This window comes from Tiliqua scincoides, chromosome 2 (assembly GCF_035046505.1).
Source record: "Tiliqua scincoides isolate rTilSci1 chromosome 2, rTilSci1.hap2, whole genome shotgun sequence".
Classification (NCBI taxonomy): Eukaryota; Metazoa; Chordata; class Lepidosauria; order Squamata; family Scincidae; genus Tiliqua; species Tiliqua scincoides.
In genome coordinates this window covers 135,491,422-135,513,491 of record NC_089822.1, presented here as the reverse complement: position 1 = coordinate 135,513,491, position 22,070 = coordinate 135,491,422, and the positions used below count along the sequence as shown (strand labels likewise).

Below are 22,070 nucleotides of genomic sequence, written 5' to 3'. Positions count from 1 at the left end.
CTACAAATGGCCTCCCCCCCTTTTCTGTCTCCTCCACCTCCCTGGGCTTTTTCAGTCAGTTCTAAGGCAAGAAACCCTTTGAGCTTCTCCTTCTGCCATACCTCAGCTAAAGAAAATATCAGACCTCCCATCCTTCGTCCAATGATCATTGGTTCTTTCAGAGATGGGCAAAAGAGCCTGCTCCCACCTCCCACTTGTTGCAAAAGCAAAACATTAACCCAGGGGTGCTCACACTTTTTTGGCTTGAGAGCTACTTTGAACCCAGCAAGGCCCGGAGATCTACCAGGGGGGAAGGAAGCATCTGACAGACACCCCCTTTGATGTATGGAGCCCCTGCTGGACCAGGTCAGAGGAGGCCCACCAAGTCCAGCTTCCTGCGCCCCACAGTGGCCCACCAGATGCTTCAGGAAGCACACCTGTCAGCTAAATATGTCAGTTTCGTCTAGTCACTAGACGAAACTGACATATTAACAGTTTGGAGAGACAGGGCTCCGCGATCTACTCATTTTGCCTCGCGATCTACCGGTAGATCACGAGCCACCTATTGAGTACCCCTGCATTAACCTTTCCCTGCCTAATGGCTGGAACTACCCTGCTGCTCGCCTGGTCTGAATGATAGCACCACAAGGTTTCTCATGCTGTGGAAACAGTAAACAAGCACACCCAGACACAGGCAGACTTGAGTCTGCATGCATGGGGATGAGTGCTGAGTCAAGAGGCCCTTGGCTTGAGTGTTTTGCCAAGTCTTCCATGCGTGCAACTCAAGTGTACACGAGTCAACAAAAAAATTCACATTTTTGTGACTTCAACTCAAGTCACTTGACTTGCGTTCTCATCCCTAGTAGGAAAGGGAATTGTTTTTTGTAGTACTGCCCATGAGCTCCCCTTCTCTGTGTAGCCTGCTGAATAAATTCACTTGGTGGGATGGATAGAGCAGGCTTGCTCCGTATCCAGTGCAAATTTGGGGTTGAAAGCAGCTCAGCCCGGGGCAAGGGGTGCACCTTCCGTGCAGGGGATGGGGGAGGGTGGGTGGTGGGCAGGCTCATGGTCTGGTGGCAGGAGAAAGGGGGTTGGGCCAGGAAATTTGGGGCTGAAATTTCTTCCTCTACCCTGGGGAGAGCTGTTGCAGCCCCAATGGATCTACTTGGATCTGCACCACCTAAAGAGGTGGTGCAGATCCAGCAGCCTGGAGCTGCCTGGACTGTCCAAGATGGGGGTCAGGATCCTCTTTAGGTGGCGCAGATCCAATTAGACGCATTGAGGCTGCAGTGACTCTCCCCAGGCTAAGGGCAAGTGTGCAGCTTTGTTCTGCTAAATTCCCGGTCCAGACTTCACTTAGAGAACTTATGTCCACTTTAAGCTAATTAGCTCCTTTTGTTCCCCAACAATGGCCCCAGTGCTCCACTGCAGCACTGCTGGACCCCACCACCAGGGTAGCTCACCTGTTCAAATTGCAAAAGGTCCTCTTCCTCTCTTCTCCTGCCAGCAGCTTCTCCAGCCATCACAGCAACAACTTGGTCCTCAGGAGGTCTTGGGAGTAACAGCCACACGATAATCTCCAGCGTCTCCAAAGTCCATTCACCCATCTATCCTTTAGTCAGTTAGTCCATCAGCAGTTCCAGTAGTCCATCAGCCATTAGTTCCTCAGTCCATTAATCCATCAATCCAGTCAGTCTGTCACTCTCTCCTTCCTCCCTCAAGCGTTCCTCCTACTACCCACTAAACTCTCCCTTCATCAGGTGCTGCTTTTATCCCTGAGGGCCCTGTTGCCTTTGAGTGACTGGAGCTGTGCAGCACACTCACTGCAATCTAAGGCCCTGGGGTTAACCCCATGCCTGCCTGCCAGAGCAGGGGGCCACTGGTGACACCATACCCTATCTCTTTGAGGTATCTTATGTATTTCCATTACAAGCTTCTGCAGGCTGGTCCTTTAGTCCACCTGGCTGACACTTGAGGAGGTGCTTTATGGCAAGTTCATCATCATCATCATCATCATAAATACACCAACCAAGCTGCCAATATTAGAAAAATAATTTAAAAGGCACAGTCTAATGCTCCCTTTGTCACCAAGCAGAGTGACAAAAAGTGGTAGACAGTAAGAAAAGCTTTCCAAAACTCTTCATCAGACTGGATGGTAAAAAGGCAAAAGGCGGGGGGGGGGGGAGACTGGACATGTCTGATTAGGTGCTAATTTCAGGCCACATTCCCAGGGCTAGATGAGGACAAAGAGAATCAGGGCTGTTCCCCGTTTTTTGAAAATATAAAATCTAGCTGTTTCACTGTTGTATTTTTATTTCTGTGTCTAGTCCAGATAGAGCACAGGCTCAAATAGCAAAGGTCAGGATGGAAAGACGAGCAAAGGGCTTCCCTTGATTTTTGCCACCAGAGAGCAAGTTAGAGGGGCACAGGGCACAGTCCAGCCTCTGTCTGCCTTGTGAAATAATCCGCTTTCAGAGGACAGGAATAAGCGCCTGTCCCTCTGCAACAACACACTGGCAATGTCTGTAAACACATGCAAATGAACACATGCAATTCCCTTTTGTGTGTTGGAAGTATGCCAGTGCACACACAAAACCACCTTTGGTAAGATGCATGTTGAAAAGAGAACTCACAGCATTGAATTCTGTTCCAGGGACCACAAAAGTTGTCCATAAGAAGTCTGACAGGCAGTGGTTCGTTCATGCCACTGGTTGAGGGTTTAAAGCAGGATCAAATCTTTGTTTCTGCTTTTAAAGTGGCAAACCTACCATTGTTTTGATTGTTGAAGGACTTGGTGGTCTAATTTTTTATGATTGATAACACAGGCCTACAAAATTGAGGGTCAGAAAAGTTTTTCCCAAACTTTATGGTGGTTTGATATGAATTTGGGGTGCCGATTCAAAAAATGGCATCCGTTTTGCCCTATCACGTCTAGTTTTGGAGATATAGTATAACCTCATTAGTGAATGGTTCAATCAGCTTCCTCATGAGGAAGACATTGTGTAGCTGCTTGAACCATTCACTAAAGAGGCTATACTATATCTCCAAAACTAGACGTGAAAGGGCAAAATGGATGCCATTTTTGGAATTGGCACCCCAAATATGCCCAGGAATTGGTGTAACGTTTAAGGAAGTAAAATGTGTGTTGGCCTGTGTAATTTAGGATTGAAAAAGCAACATCCTTCCTCCCTCACTACAGAGATTGAGAAGGGTGCCCTGCCTAAGTCATCTCTGGCTCGTATTCCCCCTTTTAGAAAGGCATCCAACCATTTGGGTGCAGGGGAAAATCCACTCTTACATTGGATTGGGGTGTTGTTGAAATTCATAAAGCCCTTATGAAGACTTACAGTTTGCGATAATTCTGACCACAAAAACCTAGATTCCTATGTTGTTGAAATTCTTTGCCTCCATTTCCTAAACTGGGTTTCTGATCAGTTTTCAGTTTACCAGAAGCTTGGGGAGCCCTGTAGAGGTCCATTGGGCTCCCTGCATGCTCTGGAGGCTAGTGCTAGCTAAGCAGAAGCCAGTACACCCCCATCCCTGGCAACAGCGTAATCCTGGTGATCTTGTGGCTGCTATCCCCTCATCCCTTAAGGGGGCAGACTCAGCTGCTTCTCAGGCTGGTGGGTCAGAATCCACCCATTTGGTAACCACTGTCCTAAAATGTAAGGAAGAAGAGGAGACAATCTGACTAGATATATTGCGTGGGCGGAAATGGACCTTTGCCAATAACTTAAATGCTGTGTATAAGAGTCTTAAGACCTATAACCCAGTTTCACAACCACCTTGTGAGGTGAGTCAATATTGCCATCTGACCAATGCGAAGGATAGCAGTGCTCTGCCTTATCCCTGGTCATATGTTTACAGCCAACCTTGGATCTGAAACCGTCAAAGCTCCACAGTGATTGCTACTTGCTCAACCACCTTGTGGTTGACACTTGTATTGTGTCATTCTGTATTGAGGGCTTTAATGTTTATAAGCCGTTTTTGGAAACATGGGGGTGTACTATTTTAAATAAATGTTTCACACTTCACTTGGGCCTCCAGTTGCTGCTGTGCAATGCAATACCCTGGATTTTCATGCTGCACTGATGCACATCATGTTTTCGCCATAAACCGGTATTTTTGCCTGGCGCACAGACCTTTGATCCCTGGTGCTATATGCAACATTGAGCAGAAATGGCTTAACCTTCCCCTTTGCAAAAGGAAAAGGAGCTTCAGGGGAAGACTGCAGCACAGCAGGTAGAGATCTGCAAGAATTACCTCGTGTAGAGAAAATGTCTCCTTAGGATGCACTTCACAGAGCTCACGCTGTTCAATGAAAATAAAAATAGGTTGCCAAAAGAGCTCTTAGGAGCCGGAAACATTAGCCATAAAGAGACCACCGAGATAAAAACACCAGCAACTAGAAACAAAACCCAAATTACATTTCTAAAGAGATAAAAAGGGTTTGGTGTGGCATTCTCAGGTTCAGTAAGTCTCTATTCCTCATTAACCTCAAACCACCAGTCTAGTACCTGCCTAGCAGACGGTCATCTTTGGCGATGCTGACAACCTGGATACTATCCCCACACGATTGCACCTGTGAGAAATAGATTGGGCCTACATGTGCAGCAGATATGAGAATGGACTACATCAATTTTGAATTTTTCCCCCATACAAAGAGCCCCCCAACTGGAAAACTAGTATATAGATGAAATTTTTTGTGGTGGTGGTGGTGAATGTTTTCTGTTTGTAGGGACTTTAATGCACATCCAAAAATGTAGTTTTCCCATCAGCATCTACCACTCTCTTCTGCTGTGTATGTAGACCAAGCTTAAGGAGTGTAGGCTGTGGCTGATATAGTCTAACCTTTAAGCATATAAAGAATCTCACCTTAAAGTAAAAGTTTGGACTAGATGACCTTCAGACTTTGATATGAAATGCCTCTCCTTGGATCTTTGCTTCTTCTTCCAGATCCAGCACAACCACTCCAGATACTTACTATCTCACCCAACCTATTAACCTTTTGGTTCTAGACAAATATATCCCTGGTTGTGACCTTTGCCCCTCCAACTCCACCACCCTCACAATTCCAAAGGTTTCCAGCTCCCTAAGACTTCATGCTTTTTCTCTTGCTGCCCCCGAGGTCTGAATTGTCCCCTTTCCCTACCAATCCCTCCTGTAAGATGAAAAATCTTGAAAAGTTATGTCCATTGCATGTTTCATCAAGATGTACATGGGTGTCAATTATTTATGGGCAGGTCTCTCCCTGATCTTGTCACTGAACAGGCACTAATAAATAACATCAGGCTAACACTACCCAAGTACTATAGAGGAAAACACTACATTAGGAGCAGATCTGACTGAAACCTACTGACTGCTTCAGTATTGATAAATCACCCCCCCCCCAAAAAAAAACTTAGTAAGAGGGAACTGTTTAACTGTGCATGTACCTAGCCCCACCATTCAATACTTCTTCCAAGACAAGCAAACAAGGCAATCGCTACATGGGTAGGGCTGAAACAGTTGGTTACAGTTCTAAATTTTGTGTCAAATGGACGTTAACTACACTGGCCACTTAGCACATGATGTGGTGACGTCTGTAGCAGCTATGCAGTGTTATGTGCTGCACTAGTATGGGACATCTGTAATTGTGTTTGACAGATACTTAGACCAGTGGTTCCCAAACTGTGAGTTGTGGGTAGTGAACCATTTTTGGGGTGGATCATGAAGCTGGTAGCTGACAAGGAAAATGTATTGAGCCCTATGGAAACTGAAATGGAGCAGCCCATGCACATTTACTTATGAATAGGTGAATGTGACCTTGTCCACTTTGAAGGGCAGGTCAAGAAGGCAACATCGCCAAAATGGTCCCAATCCAATGAACACAGGCCCCAACAAACTCTGGAGAAGGAAGTCCCCTCCCACAAGCGAACAAGAAAAATGTAGAGCCCTCTGGAAAGCCAAACGGAGCCATATGTGCACATATGGAGCATGCCTCAGCTCTTATTGAAGGCCAGGTGAAGGGGAACTCAAGGCCACCAGAATGGTCCCAATCCAATGAATGCACAGCTCAACAAATGCTCCAGAAGGTACCCCCCACCATATTAAAAAGCATAAAAACAGGTTTGAGCAGCTGGTAAAGTTAAACTTTTTTTAGTCTCATAAGGCAAGGTGGGTCCTGATAGAGTGCTGCTTTAAAAAGTGGGTGCCGATGCTAGAGTTTGGGAACCACTGACCTAGACAGTTCCTGAATGAAAAATGGAATTGATATGAGATATAAGCATGAGTCATTAAAAAGATCATTTCAACATGACAAAGAAAGTTCCATTTTAAGCAAACAAGGTAAAAAGTGGATGTAATTCCCAAATTCCTTTGCTTCCATTTGTGTTGGCTTTAGATAGACCTATCAGGAGAATCAAAGGTTATGTACTTGATTGCAATTTTTTGACATATTACTATGTAACAACTGAATGAAATGCATATTTCTTCCTATTTATGTTTACCCCTGCCCCCCTCTGCGCTGCCGCCGCCTTTGTATTGAAGTTTCCATTGGAACTGCCCAGGGCAGTGATCCATTTTCTTCTTGTTACTCTGAGAAGTATCGCACATCTCTACAGTGCTATAAAACAATGAAGGGAAAGGATTTCTCTGATCTATGCTGGACATAATGGAACATTTCTAATAAGAATTAGCTCTGAGTATTAAGTGCCTTAATGAAGGGAGTGAGAAGACATATTTGTGCACCTGCTATGGAACACTGTGGTGTGCTCCACAACCTGGCTTCTAAGGGCTGAGCTCTGCATGTGATCAAACTGTCCTTGTTTCTAATGAATGCTTAACTATGCATGGCAACATGACGGTTTTTCTGGGTTGCCAGGCAGATGAGTCTCCTAGACAACCAATAGAGTTTTCCTTGTTTTCAAGATGAAAAATCTCCAGTTTCTCCTTTAGCTGTCCAGAAAGAGGCTTTAAAAAAAAAAAAGCCTTTCTGGGAGGGAGGCACAGCACTTACCTTGGAATATAAGTCAAGAGCGTAGCACAAAAGGATAGCTAGCACCTTCATTTAGAGGCAGCTTTTATTATTATTACTGACATCTAAAAGGATACAGTACAAAAAAAAATTTGGTCCAAGGGTGGGGGGGGGGAAGGGGAAGAGAAGAAAGAACCACAAAACACAAAGCATATTAATAGGGAGTGGTTAAAAACAGCTACACTTTGCCGAGCCAGTCAGTCTCTGAGCTTCCTTCATCTATACTTGCCCTAAGAGCCTGTGGCAGCTACATAAGACACCAGGGTACTAATCCCTGGCACCAAGAAGCAGGGAGGGGAGGTACAGAGCGAGGTGGTCTTTTGTATGGCAAAGACAAGACAGGAAAGGTAGAGTCTCTCACTCCCAACACAGACGCACACATAAGGGGTTAGTGCCACTTGGACTCCTGAATTCATGGGCCCCGGCCTCACTCCGGAAGCGGAAGAGGAATGGGGCCTGTCAGTAACTTGATTTTTGCAGCTAGTGTCAGAATACATGCAGCTGGGACCTGTCCAGCTGCATTACAGTTCCAAAAACCAGTCAGCAGAAAGATGCTGCTTCATCCCTCCCCGAAAGACAGTAGGTGCCAGAGACCACGAAATGCATACCCAAAGAGAACATTGGTAGTTTTGCTTTGCTGAGCAGCAGTTGTGCTGCGATTCCCTCAAGTCAAGAACACCTACTTGCACATCCCTGTTCCCCACCCTATAATTTGCCCCAGAAACCTGCTCTGTGCCATTAAGGTGAGGAAGGCCAAAGGAGAGCAATCATAGCTTGAGGGAGCCCTGCCGTCAACTTTTTTTGGGTCCAGAGATTTGGAGGGGGGGGGGAATATGAAGGGGTTGGAATGGAGATGCTTTCCCCCCTCCCGACAAGGCAGGCAGTGATTTCCACTGGGGCCCAGGAATAAGCCCAAGACCTGATGTGGAAACTCCATCAGCCAATTCCATGAAAAAGAACAACCACGCAAATGAAGTCAGGTCAGGCAGATTGTCTTGACCTGAAAACTCCTTGCCAACTTTGACATACTGTAGCTTCCACTGAGAAAGCCCTCCACACACAAACATGCTCACAAACACACAGGGAGGTCCCTTCATCCCCCAAGAGATGAATCTATGCAGTATCCTTTGCCCCCTTAAAGGTCAGAAGACATGTGAAACTCACTGTAGGGCTGCTAGCTGCACCTCACCCTGGACCTGGCAGGCAATTGAACAGGCTCAGACCTGTTTGCAAGTGGCAGGTGCAGAAGAGCCGTCCAGCCCCACAGCTTAGGGGGTGAGTGTTTGGAATGAAGTCTAGGGACTGGCAAGAAAGTCCTGAGCTTTCAAGGCTCTGAACTGAAGCTGTCCTGAGTGCAGAAGAGCTTCAGTTAGAGCCAGGACAGGAGAGCCCTGGGGCTCAAAAAGGCAACAAACAAGGAAAGAGGGCCAGGCCGAAATGCAAGACCTTTGGCCTGGCTGCTGACTACATTCCCCCAGAAGGGTATGAAGCAGTAGGAAGAGTGATGATGCTTGGGAGAACAGTGGGGGGAGGGGGGTCTGTGCTGAAGTGGGAATAGCGTGGGCCTGAGCAGTGAATCCCTGCAGTGTTTGGCAGCTGTGACGTCTGCTGGCCAGGGAGAGGCAGGCTTGTCTATGTGTTTCGGATTCCAAGAGCCTGTTCTAGCTCTTGCCGTCTCTGCTGAACCTGTGAGAGAAGCCAGAACAACAGCCTTAGTACACATGTAGCAAAAAGAGCTATAAGCACAGCTCTAGTGATTGTTCAGCCTGGAAGAACAAGTAGCAGAAGCCCAAAGCTACCAGCAATTCTTACAGGATGGAGTCAGAGGTGCAGCACCAGCACCAGAAGTACGTACTTCTTAACAGCATACACTTCTATGAAAAATGCTTCCCATGCAGTACAACAAGATTTAAATAGGAAAAACGAGGGGGTGTTTGTTTTTTAAAAACTCATACACTGGAGAGCTTAGTGAACAAGTATTTCAAGTTAGGATTGAACTCCGATTGTCAAGAGGGCAAAATAAGCTGAAATTGTATGGTAGATGTTTTCACTCCATTGGCTCATTGTGACTCAAAAGTTTGATTGGTTTCAAGCAGTAATACATGTGTGAGCAGCAGGGCCTTGAAACAGGGGCCAGTGTTCTACATGCTAGACACTAGAGTGCTCAAGTGACCCAGCCAGAGATATGCCCACCACCTTGATTATAGGAGGGATCCCATGGGGTGAGTTTACCTTAGAGTAGAAGTATCTGCACACAGCCTCCTGAGCCCAAGGCTGGAAATAGAACTCAGCTCGGCGCTCCTCTTCTGGGTTTCCAACAACATCAGTCATCGCCTGGAAAAAAAACCAACACCTTCCATTACTCATTCATCCATTTCTGATCAGAGCCTGAAGGCCTACCTGAAAGCCTTAACATGGATTCTTGTTCTGACTATCTTGCAGTAGATGCTAATCTTCCAATAGAAGATGCCCAGAAAGGTCTCAATAAAAGCCATCTGATCTGTGCTCGGGGTCTCCTCACCTTCAGGTCCCGGCACTGGGACTGCAGCCAGTCGTTGATGAAGCCCTGGGGATCTCTGGCAAAGCTCAGCATGAATTCTCGCTGAGTCTTCAGCTGATTAATGGTTTCTATGGTCTCATGGATCTGAGATGGAGAAATGCAACACAAACAGGTTGAAAAAGGAATGTGATTACACACTACTGATAGTGAACTCCAGACTGGTTGGTTTTCACACCATCTGCTACTGGCATTCACCCACAGAAGTCCAGTCCACCCACCTCCTGAGCTCTGTCAGCATTGCTTTTTTTCTCCCCACACTCCATGCAATATCCTCCATTTCAGAAGAACACAATTTGCAACACTGGCCTGGAATTTCACTCTCTTTACCTCTTCCTGGCCCTTGCCCCACCCCTCGTTGTACATTGCCAACTTTTTTCTTCATTATAGTTAATTTGTGCCATTATCGCTGCATCTCATTTGCTCAGACACTTCCTTAGTTTCAAGGCTTCATGTCCCACAGCAAAGTCGCTTTGATCCCATTCACAGGATTTCCTTCTCTCTTGTTTAGCTGACTGTATCATATTTATCATATACCCTTTGATAAGGGCTGAACAAGAGAGTGCAATTACACACAGCAACATTGATGAACACAATCTCAGCTAGCAATTACAAACACAGTGGGGGGGTCAATGAAAAAAGTTTTTTTTCCTTAGAGTTGCAGCAAAATGCAACTCTGAAATTAGGACTGAGACTTTAAATCTACTTACCTAGAAGTAATTCCCATTGAACTCAGTGGAGTTTACTTCTGAGTAAGCACAGTTACAATCATGTTGCACATCCAACAAAATCATTAGCCTGGGTGGACTTTTGTATTGAGAGAAAAGAACAACACGGCCGAGATGCTTTATGGTTGACCCAAATGTGTCATGGCTCCCTTTTCAAAAAGAACCTGGATGAAGTGGTAGGTCCTTTTGCTGTTGCCCCAGAGTCCGAATGTTACTAACTAGGAATCTCCCTGGGTTTCAACCTTTTAATGGCTATGACTGGGCAACCTTCCCAGAGACTCTGAAAGGTTGACTGTTGGCCCAGAGTCTATGAAATTCAGGTTAGACTCCAGAGCTGCTATAGACACTCAAGAAGACTGTGGAAAAACATCTCCCATGTGGCAATTGCCCTTTAAATTAACATCAAACCTCTGCCTCTTAAAGGCCACAAGCACATCAGTTAATCAGTTTTCTTGGAGGAGATTAAGTGTGAATTTCACTATCAAGGCAAAATACTCATGCATGAAGATACTGCAAGAGGGTGAGGAGTCTGGCAGCAAAGCAGCTCTTCTCACTATGGAAACAAGGGATGGTCTCTTGTTTAGAAGATTGTGTTGTTCAGTTTTATTGTGAGGAATTTATCCAAGGCTATCAAGAGCCAGTATGATAAAATGGGGAGTGTGTCCAACATGGGCCAAGGTTACAAGTTTGAAGCCCCTGCTGCAACTCACCGGATCACCTTGGGCAAGATGCTGTATCTCAAGCCTAATCTACCTGACAGGGTTTTGTGCAGATAAAAAAGGACAATCCCCATGTGACCTAAACCTGTGAGAGGAAGAGTGAGATGCAAAGCCTACCCCAAAACAAACAGTGCTTAAAAAAAAATAAAAAATCAGGAAGCAAGTTGAAGTGGGACTTCAAAAGTAGTTTTTAAAATTAGACACAGCGTCTGCTACACTAGAGAAATACATCATCTTTTTATGTTGGGTCTGTGACTGTAAATAAAGAATGAATGAACGAACATCGTCTTTTAAAGTGGAAACTGTTCACTTTCTGCAAAAAGTGAAGCCTATAGGCTGCAGACAATGTGAAACATTCCAAAATAAAGGTAATAGGAGGCAGCTGACACCTTTGAACACTGTGCAATCCTATTAGTTTCTTCAGAAGACTGCACCACTATGTTCAATGGACCCCCAAGGAATCCATTGAACATTCAAAGAGAAGTGCACAGAATTTCAGCCTACAGGTCTCACATTTCACCCAGGCACTGCTCTGGAAGAATCCCAAACTGCCAACTCTTGGCACCACCTTTAAAAATCACAAAGCATGACTAATCTTATTTGTCCAATGAAAAAGTGCCATGTATGTTTATTAATGGGTAATTATGATCTTAGATTTTGACAATGAACTTTGACCGGAACAATTATACCAGCTTTGATCAGAATGACTAACAACTTTCAAAGCTGCTGTTGGAGGCTTGGTAGAAGGAAATGGCATTAATTCTCAGATAGAAACTACAGCAATTACACAAGGAGATCCCTTTCATTACACAGTGTTAAGAGATCAGTGTAGGGACAACCTCCAACAGTTCTCACCTTGTTATCCAGTGCAGCTATCTCCTGCTGGCTGGCCGTGGAAAGTAGGAAAGAATTCATCTGAGTCTTCAAAGTATCGTCTACTTCCACATCAATATCATAGCAGGCAGTTTTCTTCTGGTCATTTGGATCAACACTGAGTTAGCGAAGCAGCAACACAACCAAAAGACAAATCCCAAAGTCAAGAGTCTGGTTCAACACAATACTTTCAAATCATCACCAGCAATCAAGGGGACAGGAACCCACTGCTTGTCAATTCAAGCTCTCTCTGATATAAAGCAGTGGTTCTCAAACTTTTTACCACTGTGAGCCACCGTCAGCTGCAGCTTCTGGGTAATTCCCCAGAATGCCTTGTGGCTTCTGGGTAGCGCCGGCCCCACAACCCACCCCAGATTGGTTTGCACCTTACTTGTGGCTCATGACCCACAGTTTGAAGATTGCCAGTATACAGTATTTTTATAGAAAACACTCCTTTGCTTCCAAAAATTCAGCTTGAAATACTTTTCTTGAAAGTGTTTCAGAATGGCTTCTAAGCTGCATTGGCCAGATGGAAACAACCTAACAAACTGGCTAACATTTCCGCCTCTCATTTAGAAGATGGACATTCTGAAAGACCCTCCTGCCTCACAATTTGCAAGAATGACTAGTGAAAGCTGGAAAAAATGTTCCACCATGGGTAGCATTTGTCACTGTATTGGACATATGAAGGCCCAGACCATACTCCATGCCAGTCTTCTAGGCCAGTTATGGCTCCCACACGGAGTGTTCCATCTCACCTGATGACATGGTTGATGATGATTGGCTCTGGAGGCATAAGCAAAGCATGCAGCCGTTGGGGAATCTCAGAGAACTTCATTCGCTGAGACTCAAATATCTGCAAATTGGAAAAGAAGGTCAGGCAGCTCCAGAGAGCCCTGTTCTTAAACATGCTAGCAAGAGATGCTACTGCCTACCCCATCATCACTACCTGCTGGAGGTACTTGTCACATATGACATACTCCCGCTCATGGGGGTCTTGCAACTTGTGAGTCTTGATGTATTGCCACAGTGCCTGAATTATCACTGGGCGCGTCTGGGTGTGGATCCCCAAGAGGCGAGCCAAACGTGGGTCCAGTTTGAACTGTGGAGGCTGCAAAGGGGGACAAAAAACCCCCCAAAATTCATGAATTCAAAAAACAAGATAATTATTTCACCATCTGATTTTAGAAACACCAAAAGATCCATTGCAGCCACTGATCTTCTATAGCTATTTCTCCCTGCCCCCCATTTATCCATCTCAACAGGCACTCACGGAGGTGCTCCTGCCTACCTGGTAGTCCAGCATCAGGAGGACAGTGCAACGCACATTCACATCTCCAGGTCTTTTCACCTGGAAGCCGTCAGTCTCTTGGGTGGTAGCAGTTCTATGCCACTAAAAGAACAAACAAAAATAGCAGATAAAGGGAAAAAAGGTAGGCATGTATGACTAAGTAAAAGATCAGTATGGAAGGACCAGATTGATGTAGTGGACAGCAATGGAGAGACCTGGGTTCAAATCCCTGTCACGAGTGACCTTGGACTGGTCTTTCAGAGGGTTGTGATAAAATGGGTAGGGAGTAGGAAGAGATGAAACCACATACACCTGAAGCTCCTTTGAGAAAGGGCAGGATAAAAATAGACAGATATTACAAGACTCTAGGGAGTTCCAAGGATCTTTTTGTACTTGACTGGAAATAAAAGAGCACCAAGACACATTCTGTAATCTGGTTGAGAGATTCCATATATTGATTTGGAAAGCTATTAGAGTTCAGTAATACAATACGAAGGAGAAGGGGAAAAAAGACTAACCTCCACCAAGTGGTTGTCTGGCCCATAGAGGTCCTTGTCCAGCTCAATCACCAGAGACTTAAAGAAGGATGAGAACTTCCTCTTCTGCTTGGTAGCATCATATTTGGAGAGAGCAGACTGCAAGAAAAAAGGAGAGTTTCTTTCTCCTTTTTCATCCAGACAATGCTGCCAACAGCAACCAAACCCAGAGCATTCAAGTATCACAAACTAAAAAGAGTGGTGAGCAATTTTTCTCAAGACAGTGACTGCCTTTGTTAGGGAAGAAGAGATATGATAAAGTGCTGTCAGCTGCTTCAGAGAGACAGAAAGCATGAATTAAGGGCACTCTCCACTCATCTACAACATCTGATATAGCACTCTCCCCTCCCCAAAAGAAGTATATCATGAAGTGTCATCTAACTAAGATAATTCAGGGTTTATTAGATCTTATGTCTTTTGAAAAGGTTAACCACATGTCAGCTTCATATCAATTTTACCATCCCTCCAAGCAATGGCTGTAGAAAAATCTGGGTGGCGCTTGCAGTGAAAACAGATAAGAAACCAAGAGTCACTGATGTGCACCTTCAGGGTATCTCAGTTTATGTATATTAGAGGATTGTGGTTGAAAGGCCAATGCTGATTAAACCTCTTCTGCCAATACTATAATACTGCTCCCCCATTAAGACACATTGGTACATGTTAACGTCTAGAATTGGATATAGCCTGGTTTAGGAAGACACTCCACCTTTAATCTTACCTAGCTCAAACAGCATTCAGTGTTAACAGCTCAGCTGATATATTTGGAAACTGTCCAGTGTAGCTTAGTGCCTATTACTAAAGTCTGTTTAACTCAAGGCAGTTTACGATAAACTACAGAGAACGACACATTCTGCTAATGGCCCATCAGCCCATGCAGAGATGCTAACTCCCACTCCTCACTCACATCTTCTAGTAGTCGCCCTTCCACTCGGAGCTCCCACGAGGCCACAGTGCCTTCGCCATCCTCCGCATCCGATTTGGCTGGGTTGAAGGTATTTGAGATAAAAATGCGGAGCTTCCGTTTTTGCTGAAAAGAGTTGCATCCAAAACATATTAGTTGTGAAACTGAGAAGCAACAATCCCAATCCTTACTTCAACTCCTTTGCACTAAGGATGACTGCCCACTCACCATCACCACCCCAAAAATGGCAACACTATTCCTATACTTAAGCAAGTTCCTAACGCTTGCCTTAGGTGCATAAAGCCTAGGAACACAACACAGGAAGATTGAAACATTTCACTAAATATCACTTTAAAAACAAAGAGCCATCCTTTTTTCTTTTTTTGAGCCAGTGATTTTTCCACATATTAAAATCTGAAAACGTTATTCACATTCAAAATTTATTCACTGTGTGGACTCCTGAGCCATTTTCTGTCAGATGTGGGCTTTCACCAACATGACCGACGTCTTACATAGCCTGCTGAAGTTATTGAGCTGAGCAAATCACCATCAATAACTTTTAACTGAATGGACAGAGGAGTGGGGGGGGGAAGGGCTGGAGCATTTGTCTCAGTATCTCGAAGAATGGATGGGACTTGGGTTGGAGTACAAGACTCAGCATTTTAGCAGCTATGGTGTATGCAGGCAATACTAAAGTTATTTTCAACCCAAACTGTATACTGGACACCTACCTTGAGAGGTTAGTACCTATTACTGTGCCAGACAGCTAACAGGATGTCCATCCACAACAAAACTGTTACATCTGCACTAAGTACCACTGGTTTTATTTTCTGTAGCTGTTGGAAGAATAGACATACACACAGATACGTTTCAAGTTAGCACTGTTACCTTAATAGGCCGTTTCAGAGCCTCCTGGATATCCAATCGCTTCCTCATGATAGTCTGATCCAACTTTCTCTCGAAAGCCAACAAATCCATATATGCCTGAGACTCCGGTACTAGCTCCCGGATCTAGAACAGAGCACAGCCACAATCAGTGCTGCCACTGCTACTACGAACAACAGACCACGTATGTCTGAAGCTCTACTCACTCGTTGAGGTAGAATCTTATCTGCCATCTTCTTTTTCTTGGCACTATATTAAGACAGAAATGCGAGGATGAGTCTGATGTGGGTGTGAAAAGGTTTTACATTTCATATACTACTGAATCATATTTATGATTGCATGCACCTTTTGTAAAAAAAAAAAAAAGTAACAACGTTAACTTTTAGTTAACTTTTTTAACTTTAAAAGTTAATTCAGTAAAATAACTTCCATTGCAATAGACCTGATTTTAGGCACCCAGGAAATCTGGTGCCCAGGATTGTTCAGCTCTCCTGGGAAAGGCTATAAAATGTTTCCAGGAAGCTGAGAGTCCATGCCTAGCTATCAGAACAGCAGCATGATCCTAAGCATATTTAATCAGAAGTACGTTTCATCAAGTTCAATGAAACTGCTCACTAGTTGTCTTTGATGGAATCATATCATGGGTTATTATCCCACACCTGCATCCATAGAGGCATACTGTATTGCTTGAATGTACCAGGATTACTAACATCAGGTGACTGTAAAGACACATCCACTCTGAGTTTTTTTGGATGTCAGGTTTGGTCAGATACTGCATATGATCCATATTAAAAAAAAAATCAAATTGCACCCATTCTGTGAAAAATTTATTATATGGCAGATGTGGGGAAACAACTGTGTACACACTTAGCAGAGGAAAGAACACTGTTGGCATGCAGATAGACCTCTTGCAATGTGGGTTTTTTTAAACTGAGGTATACTTTCTGCTTTATGATCAGCTACTGAACCAGGAGTGCAAGAAGTTCTATGAGGACCTACCCTGCAGTGGAATTGATTCTGTAGTCAAATTTATTTTATTTTCTCCTAATTTTAGATGTGGCAATTTCCAAATTAAAACCATCTTCCTGAACACGTGCAAATTTCACTATTCTCAAGTAAGCCATTCGTGAAATGAAAGAACAGCAGCTAATGCCACAAAGGATGTGAAGAGCCTTGGCTTAAAAAGGAAGATGCTTTTTGGTGCCAAGAGACTTGTGAAAGGGAAAACTCTTACTTGTGGTTACGGTTCTGCACTGCCTGCTGCTGAACCTGCTGAATCTGCTGAGGGGCTGGCCTTTTGCGAGACTGGTCCATTCCTGATTGAGCCATCCCAGGTCGTACTGAAGGGCTCCCACCATAGCCTGGAGGTCCCATGGCAGGTCCCTGAGGGGTCATCCGGCTGCCAGGCAGCATGCCAGGGCGCTGAAAAAGAAACACATAAGAGCTCAATTTCTGAAATGCCTTCAGATACCATATTTCTTACTAAAATACGCTGAAGCAATTCCCTAGTATAAAGTGATGTTCAACTTTGTCAAGACTGTTTCTTATTATCTGTTGCATGGGACCCCTGTCAGGATCAGCATATCCCTTCAACAGATTTAAAGAGGCAAAGCTTTTCTTGTAGATACTGCTTAAGGCTTCAAGTAGGGGTTGCATGTTTGAATACGCTTTTATAGAAAAAGGCCTTTGCAAACAAAACCCTGAATGTTCTACTCTATGTGTGTCTACTCAGAACTATGTGTGTCTAATCCCCACTGAGTTAAACCTAACCGGCCTTACTCCTAGGTAAGTGTGCATAGGATTGCAGCCACTGAGAATCACAGGGCAATCCTAAACATGTTTAACTCAATAGACCTTACTCTGAGATATATCAATGGAGCTTACTCTGAGATAAATATGTATTGAATTGTAGTATCCCTCTCTTTTCCCTCTTAATCTGCTTATTTTCCACATAAAAGAAGGTTCCTCACCTCATCCCAAGTTAGAAAAGCATTCAGACATGCACCCCTTGATAGCAGACTTAAGTGACACCATCTAGGAAGTCTTTACCGCTTGAATCTGCCATTAGTTTCATCTCTTGAATGCTTCCCTCTCCCAATGCATACAATTATTGAACCCACACTTCATATTTACTGGCACAAATACTGCTGGGATAAAATACTGCTTTACTTCCAGTAATGTTCTGATTCTGTGTTTTCTAGAAAACCCACATTTTGCTGGAAGTTTGTTTTAAGTGGACTGGGATGTGCTTTAGGATGTCGCCAATGCTGCGCCAATACAAAAATCTAAAAACATATCCTATTACAATGTTTCTTTAATATATTCCCCCCCACTACCATAACACACATTTATGTGTGTTATATAATTATCTCAAAGTGTTCAAAAACTAAAGGTATTTGAAATATCTGATCAGGAAGACATAAAGTACACTTAGTTTGGTTTAAATATTATATCCAAACAAATCCAAAACTTTACTTGGAAACTATTTTATTGAAATAGTAACTATTCCAATATATTCAAATAGTAACTATTTCAATATTAAGCCATCTTGGCTGGCATGGGAAGGCGAGAGATAAATTTTTCAATTAAATAAATACGTAATATCAAGACATGGCAATTCAACAGCACACACTTTTTAAACAAAACTTTTAAGTGGGGGAAAAGACACTGAAAATGGCTAATATCTTCATTTAGCACAGCGATTTTCAACCACTTTCATAAACGTATTTTTAAAAAAGTCATTGACGCACACTCCACATAATGACATCAATGCAGGCCCAGCCTGGCTCGCCTCCCTTGGACATCTCATTCCTACCCCCCACCCCCAAATGCTTGGCCCACACACCCCCATACCCTTCCAACATCAGGGGCTGGATGCTCCAGCCCTCCCCCCCGTCCCCACACACCCCAACCACATCAGGGGCTGGTGCTGCAGCCCTCTTCCCCCCTGCACCCCCACCCCGGGATCTCACCCCCATGTTCCTTCTTGCGCCAGCAAACCCCCTGCCACGACTCCCCCTCAGCAGCTCAGCTTCTCCATCTTCCTCCAATGACTCCCCCATCCGCCCCCCGCCTCTGTAGCCCCGCCCACTGCAGCGTCGCTGCTGCTTCACCTCCGCCCCCCGCAAGCATCAGCATCCCATCAGCTCCTGGCCCAAGCCCCGCCCCCGCCCCTCCCTCGCCGGGCCGGGTCGGTACCGGGTACGCGGCGCCTGGCAGAGGGGAGCGGTACAGCCCTTGCCCAGGGGCCGGGCCCATCCGGACGGGGGGGCCGGCGGTGCCGGGCCCCATCGCGCCCGCCCCAGGGCCGGCCCCGCCGCCGCCGCCGCTCGGAGCCACGGACTGGAAGCCCGCCCGCGCCGCCATCTTCCCTCCCTCAGCGGCAGCACAAAGCGGGGAGGGGGAGGCGGATGTGGGCTCGGGACGACGGCCTGGCTTTCACCATAGAGTCTCGCTCGCGCGGGCTAGAGCGTCGCTGCGCTGATGATAGAGGGGAGGCCGGACGAATGGGCGTGGGAGAACGCCAGCACAGCTCCTCCTGCTGCCCAAAGGCTGGAATTGCACCTGGGAGGTCTTGAGGCTGCGACGCTCCACGTGGTCTTTACCTGGGGGCAAGCCCCATTGAACTCAGTAGCGCTTACTTCCGAGTAACAGTGCACTGGCTGCACTGGCTGCATGAGGGACCCGCATGCAAGCTAGCTCTCTGCACTGACTCCAGGAACAGACGCTCTTTCATAGGAAGTGTGCCTAGTCTGAAGCCTTTCAGAGAAGCACATGAACCAGGGAGCAGTGCGGGACCCACACTTTGGGGGCCTGAAGCTTCAGCTGCCGTGGGGGGCCTTCACAAGCAGCAGCAAGGTCTGGTAACCCCTGGTGTCTTCTTCAGTGGGGTGGATCCACCACAGTTTTTGGAGGTTGACCACTACATCTCAGAGCTGGAGTAAAATTGCTATGCTAGATTATCTCACACGTCAGAGTCACTGGTGTGAATAAAAATTTCCTGTGTCTTGTAATTTTTGAGTTATGGGGCGGGAGGGGGATTGCATTCGCCACAGCAAAATAGCCAATTTACCACAACACTCTACTGTTACAACATCTGTACTACTGACTCTCAAACTGGCATTGCTGAAATATATACACAACAAAAAATCAATTTGAGTTATGCAATCACACTTATTATTTCATTATTAATAATAATACTACAACAGTATTTATATACCACTTTCAATGAAAAGTTTACAAAGTGGTTTATTATTTCATATTACAAAATTATATTATTTAATGTTTAATATTTAATATTATATACATAAATAAATTAATAAATATATAATATTTAATATTATTAAATTATTATTAAATTTAATATTATTTATAATATATTTTTATTATGAGATTTTTGCACAATCAGGTAAGTGTTATTGACTGGTTTGTTTTATCCAGACAGCAAGTTTGTCCCAAGGACCTGGGATGCCTGACTTTTATTCTGCTTTGCTGTTATAAATATTGTTGCAAGATGCAAGCTGTTGCCAGTAACGCTGCTTTTTGCAGTTGATGGTAATTTCTGTGGCCCCAATGCTGTTCAGGTGCTCTTCAAAGTGTTTTGGAATAGACAATGATGTCCTCTCCCCTTTTCCCTCATACTCATATGTACTGTACTAATCTTACACTTGGCTTTCAGTTAAACCAATTCCTTTACTTGGTGAAACATTTTCTGGCTGTCTCATTTTTTCAGTACCTGCCCGCTGTTCAAAGTGACTGTACTTTGTTGAAGCGTGTGGCTAAGGAAAACTAGGAGCTAAGGCTAGGAAAAGTATGTGTCTGTATAAACAAAGCACAAAAAAGGCAAAGCATGAGCAGGGTGGAAAGGAATGATCAAATGAGCAGCACCTTCAGTGCAAACATACGAAGCTGCCTTTTGCCAAGTCAGACCCTCGGTCCACCTAGCTCAGGATTGCTTACTCCGGTTGACAGCAGTGCTCCCAGGTTTCAGGGAGGGCTCTTTCTCAGCCCTATGTGAACATGCCAGGCTTGGAACCTGGAATTTCTGCATCCAAGCAGTGGTATAGCTGCCTATCCATCTATGGAACTAAGGTTTGGATGGCCAAACCTTGTTTGGGTTTGGATGGCCAAACCTACCCCTTGAGCCTTCCTTGGCACAGCCAGTTGGTCACACTATAAGTAATTGCAGGTTGAATGGCACGACCTGGGGCAGTGCACAAGTTGGCTACGCCACTGCAGGCAAGGCATGTGTTCTGCTAAGCTCTTGCAAGCAGCATCAGAACATCCTGTGGACTATTCTTAGGAAAGGAACTCAATTGTGTTTGCTTTGTATCAGAACCAAGGGCGCAGCAAAACCAGCCACCTCTTCTAGACCAGAGTTTCTCAGTGTTTGAACTCCGCTGTACCACTTCACATGGTCCACTTATTTGAAATACCACGGGAAGTAACTGGTGATGACATCATCACCAGTTACTTCTGGGTTGGGAGGCCAGATGCAACATGATAAACACCAGTGAGCCTCAGGGTGGATGGTGTTTTGCCAGATCCCCAGTCCAAACTTCACTTAGAGAATTATGCCCACTTTAAGCAAATTAGCTCCCCTTCTTTCCCCAACAATGGCCCTGTTTCTGCCCTGCAGCACTGATGGACCCCACCACCAGGGTAGTTCATCTGTTCAACCTGCAGAGGTTCTTCTTCCCCTCTCCTGTCAGCAGCTCCTCCCGCCACTAAGCAGCACCTTGGTCCTCAGCGGGTCTTGGGCATGGCAGCCACACAAATCTCCAGTGTCTCCAGCAGTCTGTTCCAGCAGTCTCCAAAGTCCATTCACCATCAGTAGTTCCAGTAGTCCATTAGCTCCTCAGTCCATTAATCCAGTCTCTTTCCTCAAACTTTCCTCCTTCTACTACCCACACCTTTTTTTCCTTTCCTGGTGGTGCTGCTTTTATTCCTGAGGACCTCATTGCCTATAGTGGCTGCAGCTATGCAGCACACCCTCTGTCGAAATACCAGGCCTTAACCCTTAAAAGGGCCACTGCTGACACTACCTCCTGTCTCCTTGAGGGATCTTGCGCATTTATTAATTATTAACAGTATTTATATACCACTTTTCAACTAAAAGTTCACAAAGCAGTTTACAGAGAAAAATCAAATAACTAAATGGCTCCCTGTCCCAAAAGGGCTCACAATCTAAAAAGATGCAAATGAATACCAGCAGACAGCCACTAGTTCAGACAGTGCTGAGGTGGGCCAGTTACTCTCCCCCTGCTAAAAAAGGAGCACCCACTTGAAAAAGTGCCTCTTACCCAATTAGCAGGGCATTTCCATTACAGATGGGAGGGTTTTTTCAAGCATAGAAAAGCATGCTCTGGAGCACTGCCCGCTGAGCCGAGCCTCCTACCACTGTTTGTTGTGTTGTGTTCCTTGTCTTGCTTCTGGGTGGTAGGTGTCCAGGGGTCCCGTGAGTACCACCAGACACCACCTCTGACTGAATCACTGCCTGTGATTCACCTCAGTGATACCATCACTGATGGTACCCATACCAGTGACTGAGAAACACTGTTCACAATCACCTGCGCTTCCCTACCTG

At 45.1% G+C, this 22,070-nt stretch overlaps 1 protein-coding gene across 2 annotated transcripts; it reads right to left on the bottom strand.

Moving 5' to 3' along the window:
* Positions 1-7,037: 7,037 nt before the first annotated feature.
* SMARCD1 (SWI/SNF related, matrix associated, actin dependent regulator of chromatin, subfamily d, member 1) lies at positions 7,038-18,850 on the bottom strand. 2 transcript variants are annotated; one of them, XM_066613712.1, is made up of 13 exons: positions 18,683-18,850; positions 16,719-16,906; positions 15,691-15,733; positions 15,488-15,610; positions 14,603-14,725; positions 13,681-13,797; positions 13,163-13,264; positions 12,821-12,982; positions 12,630-12,727; positions 11,854-11,989; positions 9,516-9,638; positions 9,227-9,328; positions 7,038-8,680 (listed from the first exon to the last, which is right to left on the bottom strand). In XM_066613712.1, exons 1-13 carry the CDS (start codon positions 18,848-18,850, stop codon positions 8,627-8,629), a joined length of 1,539 nt encoding a protein of 512 aa, XP_066469809.1. In that variant the 3' UTR covers positions 7,038-8,626. The 2 variants fall into 2 exon arrangements, with proteins under 2 accessions (XP_066469809.1, XP_066469811.1); XM_066613714.1 differs by lacking the exon at positions 18,683-18,850 and adding an exon at positions 18,457-18,539.
* Positions 18,851-22,070: the final 3,220 nt, after the last annotated feature.

Bases quoted from the DNA above. Each gene is read 5' to 3' on its own strand.
- SMARCD1 (XM_066613712.1), bottom strand. From the start codon at position 18,850: ATGGCGGCGCGGGCGGGCTTCCAGTCCGTGGCTCCGAGCGGCGGCGGC. The intron at 15,611-15,690 runs GTGAGTAGAGCT...GCTCTGTTCTAG, and splicing joins ATAAGATTCTACCTCAACGA to ATCCGGGAGCTAGTACCGGA. The intron at 9,639-11,853 runs GTGAGAACTGTT...TCTCCATCTCAG, and splicing joins TAGCTGCACTGGATAACAAG to ATCCATGAGACCATAGAAAC.